This window comes from Protopterus annectens, chromosome 12.part0, assembly GCF_019279795.1.
Source record: "Protopterus annectens isolate FY-2018-M chromosome 12.part0, PAN1.0, whole genome shotgun sequence".
NCBI lineage: Eukaryota > Metazoa > Chordata > Ceratodontiformes > Protopteridae > Protopterus > Protopterus annectens.
In genome coordinates this window covers 340,983,710-341,010,224 of record NC_056746.1, presented here as the reverse complement: position 1 = coordinate 341,010,224, position 26,515 = coordinate 340,983,710, and the positions used below count along the sequence as shown (strand labels likewise).

The following is a 26,515-nucleotide window of genomic DNA, read 5'->3' as shown; positions in this document are numbered from 1 at the left end:
AGACCTTAACGTCTTTGGACATTGCCCTAAAGACAGTCACTCAATCAGCACACACACTCACTCACTTACACACAAGGGGGAGATGAGGGGGCTGAATAGAACAACAACACACACACACACAAGGGTGAGTAAACAGAAAAACTAAAGCCTGTAGGCCTGATCATAAAAGTTAACTACAGGGGTGGGTAGGGCTTATGAAACAAACATTATTAAGTAATAATATCGATAGGGAACAAAAGTAGGGAAAATAACCTAATAAACTACCTCAAAAAATAGAAACTTTGTTGAAAATTCCTTTTACTGACCTGAGCCGGTAAAAAAGGCAACCTCGCAGCGAAGCGGCAAACGAGATCTGGGGAGTTAGCGCATGGTATTGTGGGATATAGGGCTGCCTCGAGCCGGTAAAAATAGCTCTTGAGCTATAGTATAGGCCGAGTCGAACCCATCCAGCAAGAATGAAGGCGAGAATGACAACTTAACATTGTGCTTTAACATTATTTAATTTCCTCAAAATTAAATCTTCTTCTTCTTCTTTCGGCTTTTACCAGTTAGGGGTCGCCACAGCAGATCATTTGTCCGCTCATGATTGGCAGTGGAGTTTTGCAGTGTCGAGTTGCCAGCCCGGTGCCCAACCTTCCACAGAAGGCACACACACGCACACACTCACACATAGGGCCAATTTAGAGTGTCCAATCCACCCCTGCATGTCTTTAGATTGTGGGAGGAAAACGGAGCACCCGGAGGAAACCCACGCGACCACAAGGAGGACATGCAGACTCCGCACAGAGAAGGCACCCCAGCCGAGAATTGAACCGTAGAAACTCTTGCTGTGAGGTGGCAACGCTAACCGCTGCACCACCGCGGCTGCCCTTCAAAATTAAATGCATCTTGAAAATACAAGAATGTTATAATTTTTTCAGTGACAAATCAAATGGCAGTGAGTTCTGGCACTAAGAAAATTTTGTCTTCACTTATTTTTAAGCCCTACCCTGGTACTTCTCCCCACTGCTCCTCACAGCCCAATGTCTTAACTGCTCATGCCCAGCTGTGGACATCCATCCATTTTCCTTCATAATGCATGCATTGCTACTGTAAAGCCTCTGGCTTCCATTTGGGTAGTTGGCAGGCAGTGAAAACAAGCAACCCCATGCTTACCTCATGCATTAGGGCAGCTGCTCATCAGATGCTCAAATCTTTCCCATCTATCCTTCCTACATCAGGACAGTTAATCAAATCATGGTCAGCAGCACTGCAGACAGGGCTCATGCTATGCACTACTAGGCCAGTCTCTTTCTCACTATTTGTATAAAAAGTAGTTGCACTGTAGCTATGCATCACTGCCTGTAAGGAGAGCATTTTAGAACTTAGCTGAGGCCATTGTGACAGGACACTACCCACCTCCTCTATCTATACCTTGCTACTAACACAAAGAAATCACACACACAAGCACACACTGAAACAGACAGAATAACTTAATCTAACTAGTTAAAAATTAAAGAGAAAAACAATGAAAGATAATTCAGAAAAAATTAATTTTGAAATATTTTAAAAGAGTTAAAGTTGTGGTTATTAAGTATCAGATTAGAGAACTGAAAGGTGATGTTAACATTTTTCAGCAGAATCAATGTGCATGCTTTCCAACATACTCTAAGCCATTTTCCAGTAATACAAGCAACTACTTCATCACTTTAAAATAAAGCAGTTATACTTACTCTATGAACTGTAGTCCCTTCTGAATGTCTTCCCTCCGGGTGCTTCTATCTTTAGTGGTACTGAACATGTTAGCAAGTACATTCAGATCTTCTAGATATTGGACTTCTAAATCAAAAGAGAAAATAAAAAAAACATTAATATTGCACTCTATCGCACCCATATGGGTTAAGGCTAAGTCAAGACTTTCTTTTTTTCTGGATATCCCTTCTGAAAACGCTACACCCCAGAACTATCGGCTATTTTTCTTCTAGAAAATGGGTGACTAAAATCTCCATGATGGCCACTGTGTTACCTCTCCACTGTACTGATAATAGCAAAAACCTAAGTGACTTGCTGATGAGTTTCTTCCCACTCATTCCTGTCACTTATTAGCCTTCTCCTTTCCCTCTTGAATACAGCCCTCTCTACTCCCTTCTTCAACTTATCTGTACAGCTTCTGCCTCTTCCCTTTGGTCTTCCTGTTATCCGGGTAGATATGCTTGACACAACTGTCTTTCTAAAACCCTAGCCCAGAGTCTGACCAATATCTCCATTTGACTAGTTTAAATTAATCTTGGTTCATATGTGCAATCCTGACACTGTAGAAATGATCACTACTACATCAACTATAATGCATCCCAAGAGTACAAGTTACTATCATTCATGATTCCGTCCGAGACATTTATTCAGTCAAACAATGAACAATTCTAGATCCTTACAGTACGTTCTCTGCAGTCTCTTCTAGTTATCTGCCACTCTTGTCATATTTCTTTATATTCCCTTTGATTTTTTTTCTTTGCAATGCTACCATGTTTTGTGGCGAGGACTGTGAAATCATCCCACCACACTACAGCGTCAATACACCTTGCTTTACTAGCTTGGTGCCCTGGTCATACCCTCCTCTGTTCAAGAACTTATGCCTACAAAGATTTTTGAGGGTAGGATGGTATAAAACTATAAATTATCCCAGCAATCAGACAGCAGACAAGGTGGGAAACCTCAGTCAATTTCCCCTCCCAGGCCAGCTAGGGCTAATTTACAGTGTCCAATCCACCTACTGCATGTCTTTTGAATGTGGGAGGAAGCCAGAGCACTCTGAGGAAGCACCACACGTGCAGCAAATGATCCCTGAGTGACTACCTAAGGCCTCCACCCCCATTACTGCTAAAACTACTGTGGCCTACAGATCCTCCTAGAAACTGCAGCATATCATCTACTCATTTTCTGGCCATGAAGGCCAACTTGTAAACCTGACTTGCCAGTACCACATACAGACATCTTGTCTTTGCACTGATGGATCACCTCTCCAACAACACCATGGTCCCTTCCACATGCATCTGCAACTGGCAACCTCAGGAAACCTTGCACTTCACATACTTGAGGTAACTCACTGAGAATATCTGTAAACAATACTCAGATTTGCAGCAGGAAGTAAAAAATTATTTGTAATAACATCACATTTTACATACAAAGCCAGAATTTCATGTGACGGACAATCACACATTCATCCCTTACTTTAAAATTTATGTTTTTTCACTGGCCTTGAACTTTTATCTGCCTATCAACAATTACAATGAGCATTTATGATGAAGTGGAGTATATCAAAGAGCGGCGCAGTGGTGCAGCAGTTAGCGATGTCACCTCACAGCAAGAGGATCTCCAGTTCGATTCTTGGCTAGGGTTCCTTCTCTGTGGAGTATGCATGTCCTCCTTGTGTTCAAGTGGGTTTCCTCAGAGTGCTCTGGCTTCCTCCCACATTCAAAAGACATGCAGTAGGTGGATTGGACACTGTAAATTAGCTCTAGATTTGAGTGTGCGTGTCAGTGTGTGGTATACCCTTCAAGGAGGGTTGAGTGCCAGGCTAGCAACCTGACCCCATAAAACCATAACCGCTACAGAAACAAGGGGTGCTCATTGCCTGATGTGCTGAATGGCATGAATGAAATGGAGAAAGATAGAGGAGTATAACAAAAGGAACTAGAAAATGGGCAGCAACATGTCCAAAAGACATGCCACTATTGCCACTACAATCCAGATGGTCAATTAAATAAGTTAGGTAACCAGTTATTCATAATAACTTCACTATAATGTGACACCTAGTCAAAATATGACAAATGATGACTCACAGTCGCATATTATAAGTAATGTATGTCTGTAACAAAGAATTTAGTACATGCTAAAGGAGATGGAACAAGAACATTCAAGTTTACTATTACAGGATCATCAGTAAAAGTGTTCCTAAGTTTAAATCTTTGCTCACAACGGTTATGCTCTGCTAACTTACTGTTACCCACATGTAATCTCCGTATTTATCTCAGGAACTGTTTGCCAAAGTCAAGTTCCCCTACCTTCCTCTTTAGCGTGACCATACATACATAAGTCTAACTTCATTGTAAATACTCTTCTATGCCTGTATCATCTGTAATTTGAATATGTACCATGTTTGCAAAGAATTTGAGTTACTGTTTACCCTGTAAGTTTTAACCTATTGTATTGAATATATGATACTGTACTTATATCTCTGTGGCATCTTAGATAACACTGAATCATCTGTACTATGTTGTAACTCATCTCTTGCTATTCCTATATCGTCTGTATTATCTACCTCTTAGCTTGATTGTATTTTGGAGCTTTTCTCCCCGGGTCTCCGCTGAAAATGGGCTTCTTGCCCAGTTGGACACTACCTGTTTAACAAATGAAATAAATAAAATAAATAAATAAAATCACCAGGTAGTGATAATGTGATACTCAAATTAAGCCAAAGGTGATACTGGGGGCAGGGGGGAAGGGCGATATTCGGGCCAAATCCAGTTCAAAACATTAGAAGTCAAATCTACACCCAAATATAAGGCAAGTGAAAAAAAAAGAAATACTCAAGAAGACAATCATCAAGTACACCACTTACAAAACAACAAGCATGTTACATTATGTTACATTTCCAGAAAACTACAATAACACACAGTCTTCTACTGCACCCAGATTACACTGCAAAACTTAGGCAGATGGTATTTTAAACAGAAATAAAAAAAATCTAATTTTCAGTCTGAAAGGATGCTCAATGCACCTTGCAATAATAACTTTCTACAGGAGTATGTCAAATCATATATGGCTACCTCTGTACATAGAGTTTACATATCACAGCTGGTGTGAAGGCAACTCTTAATCAGTTGATAATATGCAGTAGACAGTAGGTTCTGTAACAGCCCCAGTATTAACCATAACCGATACAGCAGTCACCTGTGAACCAGATCCACTAAGTGTGTACTTCAAAACATCTACAAAGACATGTAAAGGGTATGCCTACACTGTGCATGATTAAAACATATGGGAGTTTTAACAAGGAAATGCATGATTTAAAGTAAGGAGTACCCTGTGGCAGGTGCGAAAACATCACATCACTCCCACTAATGTCACTTTACATTTCAGTCATACTGCTCTCTCCTGCACAAGAGGCAGGTGAGAAGGTGATTACTGAAGCAAGATCTGACAAAGGGCATTTACCATTCAATGAAAAGTATCTTACTTAATGTTATCTCCCCATTCCCAATTCCCCAAAAGAATGTGTCTCCAAGTGCATTTTCTATTATACTGCTGTAATGTGAGACTGCAGTTCTTGCAGGTAACAGTTTTACCTTTACAGGCTTGAGGGTTCTTTTCTTTTCTCCACGGTTGTCCAAACTGTAAAAATATAGTTAAATAAGGGGATGTTGGAGGCAAAAAAAAAAAACTATTTTTTTCTGCAGGTTGACAGCAGTTAGTTCCTGACAGTTTTCTACCATCAAGTTTACATTGTGCTGGCAGGCTGTCCACTTTTTGTAACCTACTCTATTTTCTTTAAATCCATTTTACATCTTTACAATCTTTTCAGAAGTATGGCAGTCTCAGAGTTGATTATATTTTGTAACAACAATGTATGAGGTGGGTAAAACTGTATTTTCTTGGTCTTCTCAAACACTGTTTCTCGAGAATAAGCAATACTTCATTAAAATGTACTAATCACAAAAAAATCAAAAATAATTCTGCAGTAATCTGTAATGTACGCCACACTAGTCGTAGCACTAGCTACACTTGTATGAATGATCCCAGTTCCATACGACTCCATGTTCCCAGTTTGGTCAATAACTGATAACATTCCCACTCCCACCTGCTACCAAATGTTATGAAGAAAGATGCATGCTTTTGCACTGGCCTCAGAGAAGTTTCTAGCCTCTACCAGCTGACACCCTTACATCAAAATACTCCCTCTACCCCTGCTGAGATATGGCAGCTGTCTCTTGGTAAAAATTTGCTTCACCCAAGTTGGCCTAACAGCTTCCAAATACCTTTATCTAAAAAGCAGGTAATATAGACAAGTAATATAGACAAGAAATTCAACAATAACAGTGGCAGACTGACACCATTATAAATTCTGCATTATTAAACAGGTCAACATGCATATGTCTGCAAGTCTGGCCACCTTTCAAACAAATGAAAGAAATTCTATTTTACTTAAGATGGCCTATACCAATATAAGAATTAGTTTTAAAAATCTTAACAGTACAAATAACGAATACTTACAGTCTTTATCACTACTAAATAATCATGTGCTCCAGAAAATTATATATATAGTACTTTTCCATTATCGGGGCAACACTTCAAACGCCATTAGAACATAATTTTATATAGGAGTTGTGGTGAGATACACATAGAAAAGGTATAAGGGCATGGATGCCTGTTGTCCATTACCCTGGTTAAGTGTGTATTTGAACATGATTCAGTTCTGATAAGAAGTATACAAAAGGTATAACGGCATGGATGCCTGTTGTCCATTACCCTGGTTAAGTGTTTACTTGAACATGATCCAGTTCTGATAAGAAGTATGGAACTCTAATGTTTACCATTATAGACTCATTGTACTGGTGGTGCTGCAGTAGCGTTGTCGCCTCACAGTAAGATACTGTCCGGTTCTATTCTCAGTTAGAGCGTCTTCTGCGTGGAGACATGCGTGAATGGGTGTACCTTCGTTGAAGTTGTGCATCAGGGCTGGTAACTCAGCACGTAAAAATCAACTACCAATCATTAGCGGACCGGAGTTCAACTGTGGCGACCCCTAACCGGGAAAAGCCGAAAGACACAACAACAACTCATTGTACTATTCGGTACTTTACAAGAAAATAAAGGCATTTCACAAATGACAAGGCAAAAATATGAGGCCAAATCACGGCCAGTTGATATCCATGACTCACGCAGTACACAACTGTAAAGTAAGTCAAGTGTTGCCAGTAACATCTTTGTCCAACACGTGCCCCTCGCCAGCAAATCCGAAAGTAACAGCAGTCTTCAAATGTTACACAAAGTGAAATAGAAATTAACTCACTACAAAGTGAAGGCACGTTTCCCAGCATTCTCAAAGGTTTTTTTTTTTTTTTTTTTTTTTTTGGTGTAGGTGAGAAGCCATGGCAGATTTGTGAGATACTGACATAATGTCTACAACAACACACACGGGCAATTATATTATAATATCAAAAGTGCGGGTGCAAACACAGAAGGACCACTTTATACACTTCTATAGTGGCAACATTTTAAATGCTTGCTATGCCACAAAACTATGTCCACGATATCCAGAACAGTTGTTTATAATAAAAGGGAGCCAAACATTTAAAGAAAAAAAAAATCTTAGCCCTGGTAATGTAAATACAAACGCCCTCCACGAACAGCAGGTGTACGGGGTGTAGAAAAAATTTCAATGCTTTCACCTGTCTAAAAAAAGTCATTACTTACAGACGCCCCCACTCCCCACTCACTTGACCTCCACAGCTCGATCATAAAGCTCTTATTTACCAAATGCAGCTGTGACAGTATTGCGTGCACCTGCTGCCGCATTGCAAGTGTTGCCCTGATTCATAGGTTCATATGCAGGTACTAGGCTATCGGCCCAAGGGCCTACATAAGCCTAGCCGACAAGATTCCCTGGCTTACGCCACCCAAGAAAGTTATTTTCCTGTTCCACTGTCGAGCAGAGACACAGAAGTGATCCCCGGGGTATATTTCCTATTTCCCATCTACTCATCAAAATTTTTCTTGAAGAGTGCTAATAAAGAACTTTGCTTGACATAGATGGGTAGCCTGTTCCAAAGTATAGGAAATCTCTGGGACAGGAATCTATCCCTCCAGCATGTCCTGTTTATTGTGGTGACAAGGTTTAGGTCCCTAGTGCGTGTAGCTCGGAGAGATTGGGATTTCTTTAGGTGTAGCATGTCCAACAGCTCTGGGTTTGACATAGATTTATATGTTAGGCAGAGATCACCTCGGAGGAGGCGATATGCTATGGAGTAAAGCTGGAGTTTTTAAGGCGGTCAGTGTAGGGCATTTGTTTGAGGCCAGTAATCCTCTTTGTGAGGTACTTCTGTGGCCTTTCCAGCTGCTGCAGATGTCTTGTGAGGTACATTCCAAAAGGGGAGATAATGGAAAAATACCAATTATATATATTGTACTCCTTCAAATCTGAAAAAAGCTACATTCAAATACTTTCACAAAAGAATCACAGCAGACAAGACCACGAAACCTGTGCTGAAACAGCCACCACCACCTTTTTTTCTACTGTTTTTCCATAAATATCTATAAATATCAAAGCACAGTAGCCCAGATATCGCACAAAATTAGTGACTAAAGCAATGAAAATACCAACTCATCAGACAAATATAATTCACAGCATTCTGTACAGAAACATCTTACCCCTAAACCTTTTTTTATGAAAAGTAGGCTGATAAAAATCAATTAAATTAGAACAGGCAGCCAAAAAGCTATTTAGCTCCAGGATGGAAACAAAGGTTCAGAACAACTCAATGCAGCTTTATGATGCCACGTGTCACAACATAAAAAAATAAATAAATAAATACATCAAAAGACTTTCTGCCTTCAAAAGTTCAGCTCTTAATACCACATGAGATCACATGCAAACAACTAAAAAATCTGGTTTAGCAGCAGCAATGGATTTGACTGCTCATTATTTGTGACACGCTGATGAAAGAACATACCAGGTCTACTCTCTCAGGTTCAGATACAGCACCTCCAAATAACAGGGTGCCTACAGACATTATGGCAAGAGCTTAATGGATACGTCATCAGTTCTTAACAGCCTCTAATGAGTACTGCTTCTGCAGAACAAAATAAATCATCGAAAGAACAGTATGTACAAGATGATGAAAAACTAATCCCTCATTGGGGGAATTTTAAAAGAGAAACTCGGTGTTCTTTATACAAGGACTGATCATTTTTAATTTGTTGTATTAAAATACGTAAGACCTTGTACATGCCCATAACAGTAAACCTGGGTAAGCTCTAGGTTAACTGTACAAGAACAGCTACTGTATTAAGTGCCATTTAAAAAAGTCAAAATGGCAGCTGATCAATTTGAAAAAAAAAAGAAAGAAAAAAATTCCATTCCGGTTTGAAAAAAAGTTGTTTAGAAGGAGATGCCTCTCATGTCCAGCACACAACTCTCTACATTTACTCCACCCTGAGGTTTCTGCAACTTGGAGAAAAGGGAATTGTCTCCCTCAGCAATAACCTCCATCAAGAAAGCAATTTTCATCCAACTACAGGAACAATCATCACCTGAAGACGTGGCTGCTATGACCGCTACTCGGCTATCCTACTCTTAGTTTTCTACAAGCATATCCTGGCTTAAAAAACAACAACCAACAAGTAATTTATGAATAACAAAAAGGAAAGCATTGCTGGTTGTATTACACTGCATAAGAAAATAAATCTAAACTACACAATGTCTTACGATAAATCTGAAGCTATACATCTATAATGTGAACCATTTTACCTGAAAATGCAGTTATACATTTTACATGCCTTAATACTGAACAGGGTAGAATTCGTTTTTTTTTTATTAACTGTTAACATAACTGCCATGCAAACAATATATGTTTATGACTGATCAAAAGAACTGAAGAAAGAAATTAGCTTAGAAAGAGATAGATGTAGATGATTTAAGTATTACCACCAAGTATCAGAACTAGTAAAGGGTCTAGCAAGTTTGTTAACATTCTGACTATCATGTATTTTGGCAAATACATACTAGACTAGGAAGTAAGAAGAAAATATGTGCAATAATGAATGCTGACTGCTGAATCAGTCAAGTGTGAAAGGCAATAAAGTAAAAGATTCTCGTCCTGGGATCACCCTAGTAATTTTAAATGAAACACTATGAATGCAAACCAAAAACAAGCACAATATTAAACAGCTTAAATGAAATGTTTAAACATATTGCATAAAGAGTTTTTTTGGGAGGGGGTCAAAGACACTTGCTATGGATATGGAAAATGATTGGCGGATACATTAAGAACAAGTAAAGTTTTACAATGAGCAAGCCATATAACTAAATATGCAAACCTGTATGATGGACAACATGAAAAACCCAAAAAATATGCTGATTTTTTTCCTACTGTATAAATACACCGATCTGCAGACTGGTGCAAAGAAGTGTAATCTGCATGAAGGTGTCAGGAACAGAGTTACAAGTCTTAAATCCCACCTACTCTTACCAAATATTTGACAGCCTGAGTGTGAATTCTGCTGCTAGCACAAAATCAATGTGCGGTGTAGGGATTACAGAGACTAAATTCACTCCACTGGCATCCAATTTATACGCTACCTTCCTTAGATTTTATAACATTGAAACTGACAGCAGTGCTTGTCCTAATGCTCTCTTCATGATCTTCTCCAACTCCCCTTCCACATGAAGTACAGCATCTTTGGACAACTGTGGGTCAGATTTAGGCATATTACCACCAACTAGCCATTCCGCTGAAGTGATCGACTGCAGAAGAAGTCCAACACCTTCTGACACATGCACCTCTGGTTCAGGCATGAATGTAACCACATCAGCAGCCTCTTTTGGAAGTGCGCATGTTGGATGGATTCCCCCCTCCCCCTATGCATTCCCCAAGTACTTGTCTCTATGCCTGTCTCTATATAATTGTATGTACTCAAGATACCATGCATCAAAGTAAATTCCTTCCTGTGTGGACAGCATCAAATACTGTCAATTATTTATCTCCTTGGCCCCTTCCCAGTCCACATGAGCCCTGGCCAATGATATCTGAAAAGGAGTCCCTCCCATGGCCCTAAATGAAGTAAACTGCTTGGACAGTTACTGCTCTCTTCCAACTGTAAGCTTGACACTAGTTATGTTGGATGCAGTACCCATCTTAGCAACACTTCCTTTACCCCCCCAATAAGGATAAAGGAGAGGCCCTTGTGATAATCTGGTGGAACTGCACCAAACCTCCCATTAGTACTGTGGCACTACCTCTCTAGTTCCCTCATGTAGCCTTTCTTTCTTCCTTTCTGTATCGGTGGACATTTGGACAGGATACGTTGCATTTGGTTGCAATGGAAACATCGAACCCCAGGACACTGGCATGTATGGGAAAAGTACAGTTTTGTACCTACCATAAATGTAGATGTCCGATAGGAATGCATCTGCAGTCCTTACAAATGGGTTGTCCTGTCGTCAGGCAGCCCTTCGGTCGGCCGGATTCCAAAGTCTGGGTCTGGCTTCGGCTGGTGTCGCACTTCACCCGACGTCATAGCTGCAGATATTCGGGTATAAAGGCATCAGCCGACGCCATTTTCCTCAGTGTTTCTTGCCCCAGATGCCAGGTGCCCTCTTGGAAGGCTAAATTTGGATAAATGCCAATGATTCCAAATAGTAGAGAGCAACCACAAAAATTAAGCATGTATGTACATATATACAAACAAATACACCATAATAGATCCCCCCCAGCTAGCTATAAGATGGGCAAATACCCTAGGAGTACCACAGAGGGGAAGGTGGGTGGGTAATCCTGACTGCAGATGCATTCCTATCGGACATCTACATTTATGGTAGGTACAAAACTGTACTATGTCCTTCAAGGATGCATCTGCAGTCCTTACAAATGGGTAGAATACCATAGCTAAACTAGGGGAGGAGGAAAAAAAAAAAAGATTATGGTGTAGTTAAGATCCCTTGCAACACAGCAGTGGCAAAACCTGCTCGGGATCTGGAGTATAAAGGTAAATTATAATGCTTGGCAAATGTATGCACGGAGGTCCAAGTAGCAGCCTCTATTATGTCCTTGGTGGCCACTCCTCGTAAGAAAGCTGTGGTAGTGGCTGTAGCCCTTGTAGAGTGAGGCCTGATGTTATCCGGAGTTTTCTTTCCATGGTAGGAGTAACAAAATCTAATGCAATTTCCTATCCACTTGGAGATTGTTTGTTTTGAAATTGCTTTTCCTTCCCTTCCTGTTGCATATGCTACCAGAAGCTGGTCAGTTTTCCTATTGCTCTTGGTTCTGTCCAGGTAGTAGCGTAACTGTCTATGCACATTCAAGGTATGTAGCAGTCTTTCTCCCCTGTTCTGTGGGTTGGGGAAGAAGGTAGGTAGGTGGATAGCCTGATTTAAAGATACTCTGGATACCACCTTAGGCATGAATGTAGGATTAGTTCTCATGGACACTCTATCTTGATGGAAGATCAGGAAGGGTTGTACTGCCATTAATGCCTGTAGTTCAGATACCCTTCTTGCTGAAGTGATTGCCAGCAGGAGCATGATCTTCCATGATAAGAATTGTAATTCTGCTGTTGCTGCTGGTTCGAAAGGGGGAAGTGTCAATTTCTCTAGCACAAAGTTCAAGTCCCATGTTGGCAATGGTGGTTTCCTTGGAGGTTTTACATTTTTAATTCCTCTTAGAAACTGCCTTAGCAGAGGGTGTGAGAATACTGGGGGATCCAGGGTGTATTCTGCTGAGATAGCTGATGCATGTATCTTGATGGAAGAATAGGACAGGCCTGTGTGGAAGAGCTCTGCCAAGTATTCCAAGATGCTGGCTATGTTTACCAGTGACACATCGTCTCCCCTTGCAGTACTCCAAATGAGAAATCTCTTCCATTTTGCTGCATAATTTTTTCTTGTTGAGGGTCTGCGAGCCTCAAGCATAATGTCTTTAACCCTTTGGGATAAATTTGGGTTAATTGATCTTATGTGATGTTCCAGGCAGTCAGCTGCAGAGTTTTCAGGTTTGGATGCAGGATGTTGTAGTTGTTCTGTGTTAACAGTAATGGAACCAGGGGTAATGTCCATATTAGTTCCCGAGATAGGCTCCTTAGTAATGGGTACCAATGTTGCCTTGGCCAGTCTGGAGCTATCAGAATGATCCTTGGCCGGTCCTCTTTGATCTTCAACAGCACCTTGTGCATCAAAGGAAGAGGTGGGGATGCATATGCTGACAGGTTTTCCCAACTGAAAGATAGGGAGTCCACCTTCCATGCAAGTGGGTGGTACATCCTCGTGCAGAATTTCTTTAGCTGGTGATTGTGTGGAGATGCAAATAAGTCTATTTCTGGGAGTCCCCATCTCCTTGTGATGGCCTTGAAGATGTCCGGATGCAGCATCCATTCGTGGGCATCCGTGGTAGTTCTGCTTAATATATCTGCTAGAATGTTTTCTTTTCCTGGTACGAAAATAGCTCGTAAGTGAATGTTGTAGCTCAGAGCCACATTCCATAGGTCCAGTGCCATCCGGCATAGAGGGTATGAGTGTGTGCCTCCCTGTTTGTTGATGTACCACATCACTGTGGTGTTGTCTGTCCTTATCATCAGATGACCTTGTAGGAGAAATGGTCTGAATGACTGGATTGCCAATTTTACTGCCATCATTTCCTTTAGATTTATGTGCAGGTGTAGCTGGTCTTGTGTCCATAAGCCTTGTATGCACTTGTCCAGCATGTGGGCCCCCCAACCGAGGTCTGAGGCGTCCGTCGTGATGGTTTGGCTTGGTTGAATGTTGTGGAAGGGCAATCCTGTGTTTGATTGGCAGGCCTGAGCCCACCATAGGAACTCTTGCTTCAGGCAGGGGATTATAGGAATCTTGGTTTCTAGGCTGTGCTTGTGTTGAGACCATACATTTTTTAGGTACCACTGTAGCTTTCTCATATGCAGTCTGGCATGAGGAACCAGTATTATGCAGGATGCCATGAAGCCCAGGGCTTGCAGTACTTTTCTTGCTGTCAGATGGTTCTGCTTTGTTAATGCCAAGAAGTAGAGAGGTAATTGCTTTTGCTTTTCTACAGTTAGAAATGCCATTTGTTTTGATGTGTCCAGCTCTGCACCCAAAAAGGTTATTCTTTGGGATGGTATCAGCATTGACTTTTTTATATTGACTGTATATCCCAGGGCTTGTAGCAGGTAAATGACTCTTTGTAAGTCTTCTGTTAGTTTGTTGATGTTGTCCGCTTGTATCAGGCAGTCGTCCAGGTAGGGGTAAATTTGTATTCCCTGAAGCCTGCAATGAGCAATTACTGATGCCAGGCATTTCGTGAACACTCTGGGCGCAGTAGATAAGCCAAAGGGCAATGCTGAGAATTGATAATGCTCTGATCCTGCAAGAAATCTGAGGTATCTTCTGCAATTTTGTCGTATGGGAACGTGCAGGTATGCCTCCTTGAGATCTAGAGTTACCAGCCAAGACTCCTTGCCCAGCATGGGAAGAAGCTGCTGTAGAGTCAGCATTTTGAATTTTGGGACAATGAGAAATGTGTTTAAAGCGGACAGGTCGAGAATAGGCCTCCAGTTGTTCTCTTTTCTTGGTACCAGGAAAAGTCTGGAGTAAAATCCCTTTCCTTGTTCCATAGATGGTACCTTTTCCACAGCTCTCATCCTTAACAATTGAGATATTTGTTTTAGAGCTTCTACCTTTTGATTTGGTGGTAGGTTTGGCATTCCTCTCTTTCCTGGTAGAGTATGGAAATGAAACCTGTAACCTTGGTTTATAGTTTGCAAGATCCACTTGTCCCTTGTGATGTAATGCCAGTTTTTTGAAAATAAAGCTAGCTTTCCGCCTAAGGGTGCTTCTATTTGTTCCCTGGTAGGCGGTGCCAGAGTCACCTCTGCGCCTGTGCCTCGCTGGTTGTTGCCCTGCCACTGGCGTCCCCTGTAGGCACCTCTGGATTGGTTTCTGCCTCTTGGTCGTCTATCTCTGCCTCTCTGGGCTTTAGAGGAGTCTGGAAAGGACCAGTTTTTGGAGGGCCAGTTCCTGCTAAACCTTGGAGGTTGGACCTGTAAGAAATCTTTCACTGTTTGTACAGATTTTGCTTTCTCCTCCATCTTCTTCAGTACCTGTTGTGCAGGTGTCCATAGGAGCATCTAATAGTTTTGCTTTGACATGGTCCGGTAAGGTCTGCTCTTTCAACCATGCATGCCTTCTGACAACTGTGCCAGTCATGGCTGATCTAAAGGAAGCCTCCAGTGCATCATAGCCACATTTTAAAGAATGGTTACTAACTTGCTGAAAGTTATGTACCATTTCCTGAACATACTTCTTATCAAAAGGTTCATCAGAGGACAGTTTTTTAGTTAACTGGTCTAGCATAAATTCTTGATATTGTATCATATGAAATTGACAGTTCAAGGCTCTAGCTGACAGAGTAGCAGAAGTGTAAACTTTTACCCCATCTCTAAGGACCTGGATTCCCTTACAGAGGGGAGGGGTTTTTTTGCAGAAGTAGATGCTACAGCCTTAGGACCCTGGGAGATAGTCTCGGGATCTGCTAAAGGAGCCTTGTATAAATGGTGATGTGTGTCCGGGACCCTGTAGAACCTATCGGGCTTAACAGGGGCCGGAGGTAAAGAATCAGGAGCAGTGCAAGCATCATTAAATGCATCATCTACAACAGAGAGAACTGGAGGTATAGCTAAAGGCCTATGCTGAGGTAAATGTAAAAAGGTTCTAAGCCTTTTCCTGGAGTCTGAAAAATCTTGGCCCTGCCACTGAAATTGTTCCCTCATGGCATGCAAGGTTTCCCCAAAGGAAAATTCTTCAGGTGGAGAGGCAGAAGGGATGGACTCTTCAGCATCAGAGTCTTCATAAGGGGAATAAGGAGTCTCTGGAGGGTCTGTATTTTCTGGATCATCAGAGGAATCATCTGTGGACACTGGCTCGGGGGGCTCTGCTCTAGGCCTCTTCTCTGGAGGTGGATGAGAGGCCCTGTCTGGATGAGGTTGGGATCCCCGGATTAAAGAAATAAGATCCTCTGCCAAAGAAAGCATTTGAGAACTGGAAGTGGGCCTGTGAGAGGGGGTCTTAACAGGCACAGTCTTTGTAGCTTTAGCTGCTTTAGCCCTAGCAAAGGCCTTAATGGACATGGCTGTGGGAGGCCTAGCAGCTCCACGTGTAGGAGTAGAAGTATCCAGGGGAATAGTGTCAGATAAATCCTGAGAAATCACAACAGCAGGTTGGATTTCAGAAACCGACTCCACGAGGTTAGTTGAAACCTCGGTAGAAGGTCTGTTTTCGGCTGCAGGAAGAACCGCTTGCTCGGTTTCAGCCGAAACCGAGACACTCGCGGTTGGCTTAACCGTGGTTTCGGCCGAAACCGCGGACCGCGAGTGTCGGTCCTTTTCTTTGCGTTTTTTGGAGATTTGCGAAGTCGGGATAATATAAGCGAAATCAGAGCCGAAAAACTGCTCAGCAAATTCCGACCGACGTCTAAGCGTCCGTCGGTTAAAAGAAGCACAGGCTAGACAAGCTGCTACGTCGTGGTCTGGGCCTAAGCAAGGTAAGCAGTAAGAGTGGAAATCTTTATGAGGTATTTGTTTCCCACAAGTTAAACAGTTATTCACTTTTTCTGACATCGGCTGAGGCAAGAAAGAGTCCCCAACGGGGTACGTAGCTTTTTAGTAGTCTTCGGGAGTAGTAATCCCTGGTTCTGACCGACCGGCACTTGCGAACAGCTTCTGCTTCGGGCGCCACGCGGCAAGAAAGACTGAGGAAAATGGCGTCGGCTGATGCCTTTATACCCGAATATCTGCAGCTATGACGTCGGGTGAAGTGCGACACCAGCCGAAGCCAGACCCAGACTTTGGAATCCGGCCGACCGAAGGGCTGCCTGACGACAGGACAACCCATTTGTAAGGACTGCAGATGCATCCTTGAAGGACATCAGTGATTTCCTCCTTTTCCTTTAGAACCAAATGTGAAGGTCTGGACTACCCATCATGGGTCCCCTTATAACCATGTGCAGTACTATGTAACCCCCCTCTTATGCAGTTGTGTCCTGCTCACTAAACAGAGGTCAACTTTTTATTCATCTCCATCAGCTGAAGCACATTCAAGGTCTGTCAACCAAATCCTCATACCCTCAGGAAAAATACAGAGTGCTTGTTTTCTAATTATAAGTTCTCCCAACATTTAAAAAGTGGTAACTTGAAAGCCACCCATGAATACTCCTTATCTTTGCAATGAAATCAGTTGTCACTATCTTATATTTTTTTCTATGTTCTTTAAACTTTATTTTCCTGACAGTTTCGGGTGTGAGCTGAAAACACTGTAAAAAGGCACACGTTAATTTATTGTAGTCAACACAATCAGAATCAAGCATTTTCCTAATAATATGCATAGTTTTACCCATTAGTACAGGAGTTAAAATGCCTCTATGACTGGTCAATCTGGTTCGGATAACACACTCTTTCAAATACCCTACCCAATAAGACTACCAAACTCATCCCCTACTTTATATTGAGGAAATAATTTAGTACTGACATTTGCACCTAGGGTTCACAGGTTCATAGGTGTGTACTAGGCTAATGGCCCTGGGGCCTTTACAAGCCTAGCCATAGGATTACCCTGGCATAGTGTCAGCCGACCTTAGTTCCCAGTGCCTCTGTCGAGTAGAGCCACTGGAGTTATCCCTGGGGTGAATTTTTTGTTTCCCATCCACTCATCAAGACTTCTCTTGAAGAGGGTCAGCGAGGTGCTCTGCTTGATATGTATGGGAAGTCTGTTCCATAGCATGGGCAGTCTGTGAGTTATGAACCTGTCCCTCCAGCATGTTCTGTTAATTGTGGTAATGAGGTTGAGGTCTCTGGAGCGTGTGGTGTGGAGGGATTGGGATTTCTTTAGATGTAGTATTTCTAACAGAGCTGAGTCAGACTTGGCTTCGTAAGTCAAGCAGAGATCGCCTCTAAGTAGGCTATATGAGAAAGAGAATAGCTGGAGTTTTTTGAGTCTGTCCATACAGAACAAGTGTTTAAGGCCTAAGATCCTCTTTGTGAGGTACTTTTGCACCCTTTCCAGTTGTTGCAGGTGTCTAGTGAGGCACATGCCAAATGGGGCGTTGTACTCGATGATTGGCCTAATGAGGGAAGAGTAGAGGGAGACAATGACCTCTTTCTTCCTGGATGCAAAACCTTTAGTAATGAGATGTGCCACATAGAAGGACTTTCTGACCACAGTACCAATGTGGTGATCAAAAGAGAGGTTGCTGTCAACCTGTGTTCCCAGATCTCTTATAATGCCTTCTGTGTTCAGTGGACTACCATCAATGTGGTAATTAATGGGAACCGGGTTTTTCCCAAGGGGATGACAACACATATTTTGGCATTGAGCTTAAGGCCATGATTCTGACACCGGAAGTTGGTCTCAGTGAGGTTATTCTGTAGGATGTCAACATCACTTGGGGAGTTAATAATAGCTCCCAACTTGCAATTGTCTGTGAACTTTGTCAGCCAGAGTCCCTTCGTGTTGGCCTGGACTTCAGAGAAGTAGATACCAATTTCTGCTCATGTGTTTGGCAAAACATCATAAGTTCCTTTTCGTGCTACCACACCTCCGTCTCTTAAGCATCAAACTGTTTCATTATCTCAGCTCCTTCGATCTCCATGCATCTTGCAGATTCACAGGTTCATTGGTAAGTATTAGGCTAGCTGCCATTGAGGGCGATTTTAAGTTTAGCATTTTCCCTTTTTGTACTCAAATTAAACTATTCCATGTGGTTAGAGTTTGGCCTTACCCATCTCGCGGTCAATAATTATAAATTACCCCTAATGAGAAAAACTAGAATTATAGCATGGATGGGGAATCTGTTCCAGAGCAGTGGTATCCTCTGCAAGATATGGATGTCCCACCAAACTGTTCTGTTGATGCTGTAGAAGAGGTTTAGATCCCTAGACAGAGTACTTTTGATGCCATTTGACTTGCTGATGTGAGTAAATCCATCAATATTGGGCTGGAGGATGCCATGTATGCCAGATGCAGGTCGCCTCTCATCCATCTCTTGTTCATGTTGATATATACTTTAGTCTATTTCTCATTCATTGTCCCTCTTTTGTGCCCCAAAGCTGTTTCATTCTCTTAGCTACTTCCATATCCAAGCATCCCATCTCCAGCTACACTCTCTCTAATTCAAGCTGCAATTTAAGATCACCTCGCAGCACACTGGTTGATCTTTTATCTGCATGCTACTTAGCTGCAGTCCTTGCCAGGCTGCACTTTTATCCAGTGGACTGATCTTCAACTGCACACAATGTAGATTATGTCATCCTTGCTTAAACCAGTAAAGGTGAGTCCTTTTGATATGGACTTTTTAGCCAGTTGTGCTACTGACTTTTTGGAATATTCTTGAGCACCCATCTTACCAGAGTCCCAATTACTCTAGCTAAAACATAACATAACTGCTGGCACTAAGGGTATACACACGTTTTGACAACAAGACTGTTTTGTAGGCTTTAAAAATCCAGTTCACAATACATATCCCACCTCTGTAACTCAAATATGTTAAGAAACAGTGGTGCAGGCCTTAAATAATTCCCCTGATGTTACCATATACTATGACAGACACATGGGGATTGGATCCTACCTCTAATGCAAAATGGATGTGAGGTGCATGGGTTACAAAGAGCCTAAATCATCGCTACTGGCATCCACTACATATGCAAGGCCTGACTGACCTTAATAACTTATGTCAAATACACACTTGTACCATGGGTTGTGACTGACACCTGTCACACTCAAATAAGGTTCACACCTTATGCAAGCTTACCATCAGCAACAGAGATGTTACCAACTATTTTCTCATATGCACATGTTCACGTTTTCTAGGGTGGGCTAACAATAACTTTCCAGTGAAAGTACCTCTTCGTGTTTTCACAATACAAAATTATACAAACAAAACTACTAATCTGATACAAAGATTTCAATTACTAGTCACTCTTCCAATGAGCCACTCAACATTAACTTAACTGTAAGTAGTCTTCCATCCAACAAGGCAGATATCAAAAATCGCACCAATGCTACGAGAATATTCTTTATTAATAACAAGTTATATCAGCCCGAAGCCTTTATAAATGAGCAAATAAAAACAATTTCCTTTTAAAAATATTTGATTACTCATACAAGACACTACTGAAGACTGGAATTTGGATCTTTAAAAAAGGGTAGGAGCAAATTACATAGAAAAAATGGAAATTCAGGGAACGATACATGCAGAATAATGTTTGAAGGAAGACGAGTGAGGTTTAAGGAAAGGCAGGAATTGAGCAATTTATGTAATGCTAGATTGATGATAATTGTACAAAAAATGGGTACTTTTCCGTTAAACCCCTACCACATCTTCGCGCTTACTTTCCGTTCAACCCGTACCATGAACCACTTCAGTTACAACAACCTCCTGATTTTACAGCAGTGGTAATCAAACTGTAGCCATCTCTGCTGTCTTCTGCATATACATGCACCCATTTCCATCACAGCAAGGTTACTCGCCTTTTCCGTTAAACCCCTGCCGTGTCTTCGTGCTTACTTTCCATTAAACCCAAACCGCGAACCACTTCAGTTACAGCAGACTCCTGACTTTACAGCAGTGGTAATCAAACTGTAGCCATCTCTGCTGTCTTCTGCAGATACATGCACCCATTTCCATCACAGCAAGGTTACTCGCCTTTTCCGTTAAACCCCTGCTGTGTCTTCGTGCTTACTTTCCATTAAACCCAAACCGCGAACCACTTCAGTTACAGCAGACTCCTGACTTCACTGCACTAGTAATCAAACTATAGCCATCTCTGTTGTCTTCTCCAGAAACATGCACCCATTTCCATCACAGCAACTTAGTCCCTTTTCATTATTAAACTGCTGTCAGAACGCAAATTCTAAAACGCTTTAACAGATACATTAGTTAGTAGGGAAGCTGTAGAACTAACCATGTATTTTGGGCTGGGAATAGTCTCAGTTTATTTTTAAACCAATATTGTATGTATACATATTTTACCCTAGGAAGTTTTTCAAACATTTTATTTCAGTTACAAGCATGCAATGTTTTCAAGTTATTTTCGGGTTCACTGTTTGAGCTTTAAATAAATCATTTCACACTGCAGATGCCTGAAGAAACATTAGATGTACATCAGAATACTGAGCAATGCTTTATGCATGTTACAAAATGCTCCATAACATTCACATGGGGTGCAACATTTAACAATACCGCTTATTGTTTACAGTGTCGTAACATCATAGAATGTTAAGCTTTAGTATCCTAATTTCAAACATTTTTTCAGCTTTGGAAGTTCCTTATCCAAAAGGTGTAGTTGTCACACAAAACTTGTCTCCTCTACTGAAATACCGGCAAAATACAGCAGCGCGAACTGGTAGGGGTTTAACGGAAAAGTACCAAAAAATAAAGTAATAATTCAATAAACATGTTAAAAAAGACACTACTGAAGTTGCAAACAGAATATATAAAAAAAAATGTTTCATGTGGATAAACTAATCAGAAAATCCAATTGCATCTGTTGTTATTTCCAGTTGCAGTAGACCCCCACTTATCCGGTCTTGCTGGGACCGAACCTTAGGCTGGATAAATGAATGGCTGGTTAAACAGAAAAAGCATACAAAATAATACTTATAGGTTATAAATCAGCTGAATAACATATTTGTGTTACTATGCATTTTTCTAATGAATATAAAGTCTAAAACTCAAATGTCTGTCATTATTTAGCCCAGAGGAGGCGGAATTGTTGTTCTTCTCTGTTGTCTTTTGCTAGGACTATGGCTGAAATTTGATGGCTGGTTAAAGAGGAGGCCGGTTAAAGAGAAGCTGGATAAGAAGGAGTCTACTGTACTTAATTATTGCTGACTGAAGCCTCAAAAGGCAAACAAAACTAAACAGTTTGTGATCCAGAAATGCTTGCTTTCTTCATAAGTTAGAATTTCCTCAAGTCCACCTAACAGTCCCAAGCAACATAAAGAACATGGCGGCAGCAGCATTTGCTATGGTCCAATACATTCAGCATAGTTTATAAAGGATATCCATGTCCCACAACAGTTTCAGGAAAATAGAAAGAAAAAGACAGCTTTTGTAGCTCTGGTTCACTACACTCTACAGAATTTAGTTAGATTTCAAAAAGAAATAGCACGTATTTTCTTTTAATCCAGCTAATAGAATACATATACATTCCATTCCATGGTAAGGTAATTTGGCTTGTCAAGAGAACAGTGTGCATGGCAGTAGCAAACACTTCCATATTAAGTAAAGAACAGTCAAATTCTACACAGTTAATGAAATGCAAAACTATTTACATTTTTAAATCCAAGAAAATAAGAAGTTATGTACTCACCATAACGTTCCCTCTGAGTAGGTAACTTCATTTGTCAGCAACCTGTGGGTATCAGATCTGACCTCGTATCCGGGCTGGCAGCTTTCCAAGCTAAAAGATCTGAGCTCTCAGCTCCTCCCCTTTACCCATAATACCCTGTTACCTCCATCCAGTCCTCAGATCGTTTGCCAAATATGCACCCAACAAAAAAAACAACCATCTAAGACACTCGACAGAGGAACATTAACCTGATGCATGACAAAGGAAAACCTTCCGTCATGGATAAAACCATGAAACAGGCTAGGGGGAAGGGGGGGGGTGGCTGCTGACAAATGAAGTTACCTACTCAGATGGAACGTTATGGTGAGTACATAACTTCTTAATCTGAAGTAGTTAACTTCATTTGATCAGCTACCTGTGGGACAGAGTCCCCAGCTACCAAAACCTTGGGCCGTCCTCAAGGAAGGATATTCCGGAGCACTGCGGAGCCAAATGCTGCCCTACCCCTGGATATCAGATCCAGCTTATAATGAGAAATGAAGGTATGAGAAGAGGACCAAGTAGCCGCTGAGCAGATGTCATCTAGAGGAACTTTTGACCAGAATGCTGCAGAAGTAGCCATAGAACTGGTAGAGTAGGCATGACCCCCTAAGGGTTCAGGCCGACTGGAAGCCAAATAAGCGTGAATGATGCAGTGTGATATCCATATCGCTAAGGTAACTTTCGTAATAGGCTTTCCCAAAAATGGCTTAGCGAAAGACACGAAGAGTGATCTGATTTCTGAGTAGCCTCTGTCCTGTGCAAGTAAAAACGCAATTGTCTGTGCACATCTAATAAGTGCAACCTGTATTCCCCTTTGTTCTGAAAGTTGGGGAAGAAAACAGGCAAGTTAATGGTTTGGTTGATATTGGATTCGGAGGCCACCTTAGGCAAGAATGAGGGGTTAGTCCTGAGAGACACTCTGTCCTTATGGAAGACCAGATACAGGGGTTTCATACTAAGGGCTTGAAATTCAGATACCCTACTGGCAGAAGTAATTGCAATCAGGAAGGCCGTTTTCCAAGATAGAAATTTTAATTCTACCGAAGCTGCAGGTTCAAAGGGTTGGCCCGTCAGTGCCTGAAGAACCAAGGTTAAGTCCCACGGGGGAACCACATTCTTGATCGGAGTCTCAACAGAAAGGTGCCTTTCAAAAAGGTTTTGCATATCTTAGTGGATGCTAAGGGACCAAGGTTATCCCCTATGTGGAAATGGGAAATGGCTGCCATTTGGACTTTGACTGTAGAAGCACTGGCTCCTTGGTAGAAAATATGGGACAGGAATTCAAGAACCGTTGGAATGGGAGCAGTAAAGGGGTCTAAATCCCTATGTTTGGCCCAGATGGAAAAATGCTTCCATTTACTTCTGTAGATCTCCCCGGTAGAAGGTTTATGTGCCGCCACCAGAATAGATTTTATGGGAGATGAGATACCAGGAGTCCTAGCTATCAGTAGAACTGGATCAACCAAGCCGTGAGCTTGAGGTCGTCCAGGTTCGGTGGTTGTAATCCCGCAGCATGAGAGATCAGATCCGGAATGGGATCTAAGAACCAAGGAGGAGCTACGCTGTGAGATCGCAGGTAAGGGAACAAGATCTGGCGAGGCCAGAATGGGGCTATGAGAATTATTTTGCTCCCCAACCGATGAGCTTTCTGCAGAAATGTTGTCATTAGTGAAAGAGGAGGATAAGCATAAAGAAGACTGGGGGGAAAAGCATGAAACCAGAGCGTCTCTGGGGCTCTCCCCTGTTGGGGGAATCAGAGTGAAAAACTCGCTGCATTTTGCGTTTGAAGGAGAAGCGAAAAGATAGCAGCAAGGTTGACCCCATGTGAGGAAGATCTGATTCGCTACTGATGGGTTTAGAGATCATTCGTAAGGTATAAGGATCGAGTGACTCAGCTTGTCCGCTAGAATGTTGGACCGACCTGGAATGTGCATTGCTATCAGAAAGTGGTTGGTGGAAATCGCCCATTCCCAAACTCTCATAGCCTCTCGACAAAGGGGGTAAGATCGGATTCCTCCCAGTTTGTTGATGTACCAGACTACTGCCATGTTTTCTGTCTGAATTGCAATAGTCCCCAGAGGAAGAAGGTCTTGAAGGGCTTGCAACGCTAGAAGCACCTCCCTCATCTCCAGGACACTGATATGCAGGATGGTCTCTAACGGGGTCCATGTGCCTTGGATGGTTCAGCCCATGGAATGCCCCCCCCCCCACCCGAGGCGAGAAGCGTCCATGGTCAGCGTGGCTTGGGGTTGAGGCATCACAAATGGTCTCCCTTCCCACAACTCTCGGGAATGGAGCCACCAAAGAAAGGAGTTCCTGCAAACCCTGCTTAGGGGAATAAGAGAATCCAATGGGTGAAGGAGGAGAGACCAGTGAACCTGAAGAGTCCACTGAAGGACTCTCATGTGCAATCGCACCAGAGGTGAAAGGTTGATGGCTGCCGCCATGGAACCTAGGGCTCTCAGGACAAATTCTGCAGGTGGGCCTGGGGACTGTAGGAGCACTATTACATTTAGTAACAAGTTGCGCAACCTGTCCGCTGTCAGAAAGGCTTTGGACTGGAGCGTATTTATCCTGGCCACTGTGAAATCCAGAACTTGCACAGGATGAAGAGATGACTTTTGAAAGTTTATGGTAATGCCTAGATGCTGGGCCAAGGATAAGGAATAATCCCTGGCAGAGCAGATGCCTGGTGGGGGTGGAGAGGAGCCAGTCGTCTAGGTAAGGAAAGACCTGAATTCCCTGAAGTCTCAGGTGGGCTGCTACAACTGCCATGACCTTGGTGAACACCCTGGGGGCTGTGGTGAGGCCGAACGGGAGAACCTTGAACTGAAAATGACTGGCTCCTAGCCAAAATCGGAGAAACTTTCTAGAGCGTCTGTCCATGAGAATGTGGCAGTACGCATCCTTGAGGTCTATGGAGCACATCAAGTCGTTCTCCTGTAGAAGAGGTAGAATAGATTGCAGAATGACCATCCGGAATTTCTCTTTAGCAATGAACAGGTTTAACGTTGACAGGTCGAGAATTGGCCTTAAGTCCCCCGTGTGTTTTGGCACCAAAAAGAACCTGGAGTAATTGCCTAACCCGGATTGCTCTGAAGCGACGTGCTGGATGGCCCTTTTTTCTAGCAACTTCTTTATTTCTGAAGCCGCATCCTCCCTCTGATTGGGTGGGACATCGGGAAGGTGCTTTGTTCGTGGGGGAAGATTCAGAAAGGGGATAGTGTAACCTCTGGATATTATTCGGAGCACCCAACGATCTGTCGTAATGGACTCCCATCTTCGTAGGTGCTCCGAAAACCGCCCTCTGACTGCCTCCAGAGAGGGACAGCCGGGCAATCCCTCAGGGCTGTTGCGCGGGTCGATCCGAGAAGGCTTCTCTGGACCCAAAATTCTTCAGCCCCCCTCTGCCTCTGGGCCGGCATCCACCTTGTCCTCCTCTGCCTCTGAAGGACGACGGGTCCGGAGCAGGACGGGACTGCTGGGACTTCTGGAACCACATCTTCTTTTGTCCTCTCTGGTTCCTTGAGAAGGACCTTTGAGGATTCAAGAAGCGGATCCCGATGGCAGACAGCGTCTTCCCATCTTTCTCGCTCTGGAGCAGCGTGTTGTGGACGGTTTTGCCAAATAGCGTAGAACCGTCAAAGGGAGCGTTCATGAAGGATGCCTTGAAGGGTTCTGCAAAGTTGCAAAGGCGAAGCCAGGCATGGCGCCGCAACGCGACCCCTGCCCTGCTGGCTCTAGCCACTCCCTCTGTGGCATGGGAGAGAAGCTGCATGGAAGTGTTAGAAATTGACTTTAGAGTGGCCATGCGAGTCAAGAAAGTCCGTTTATCCTTGGCTGCCATGGACTCTGGGGGAGCTCCAGCATATTCTTTTATCAGATCCCGCTGGAGTCTAATGACATGTGCCAGATAATTCAGCGCCCTTATAGAAAAGATGGCTGAAGCAAACATCCGCTTTCCAATACGGTCCATTGTCCGAGACTCCTTATCAGGAGGATGGACAGAGGAACTTTCTTGCGCTAGTTCCTTCTTAGTGGCAGCCGCCACCACCATGGCATCTACTGGGGACCCTTTATTCCATGCCTGTTTGCCAGGGGGGAGGACTAAGAATCTTGTCCGGTCTTCTAGGGATTGGCTCCACGGTGTCCGGCTCCTTCCAAGCCCTGGTAGTAATCAAGTCTACCAGGGGATCAGCCAGGGGGACACCCAAGAGGTAGACAGGCCTGCGTCGAATGCCTCCAGAAACACAGACTCATCCGAGGAAGGTTTTTCGGCTGACCACCCCCCTCTAATACACAGCATTTCCATAATGTCCCCAAAGGAGACGTCTTCAGGGGGTGACCTTGGGGAACCTTCCCCTTCCTCTAAGTCCGTGTCCTCCATGGG

At 42.7% G+C, this 26,515-nt stretch overlaps 1 protein-coding gene across 1 annotated transcript in view; it reads right to left on the bottom strand.

Annotated features, from left to right (window-relative positions):
- The window catches only part of ZC3H7A (zinc finger CCCH-type containing 7A), a 1,693,893-nt gene that overhangs the window by 1,530,422 nt on the left and 136,956 nt on the right, over positions 1 to 26,515 (bottom strand). The window contains exon 2 of the mRNA XM_044089416.1: positions 1,713 to 1,818. Coding sequence (XP_043945351.1) covers positions 1,713 to 1,780 — 68 coding nt within the window. The 5' untranslated portion in view covers positions 1,781 to 1,818. The remainder of the gene's footprint in view (positions 1 to 1,712; positions 1,819 to 26,515) is intronic.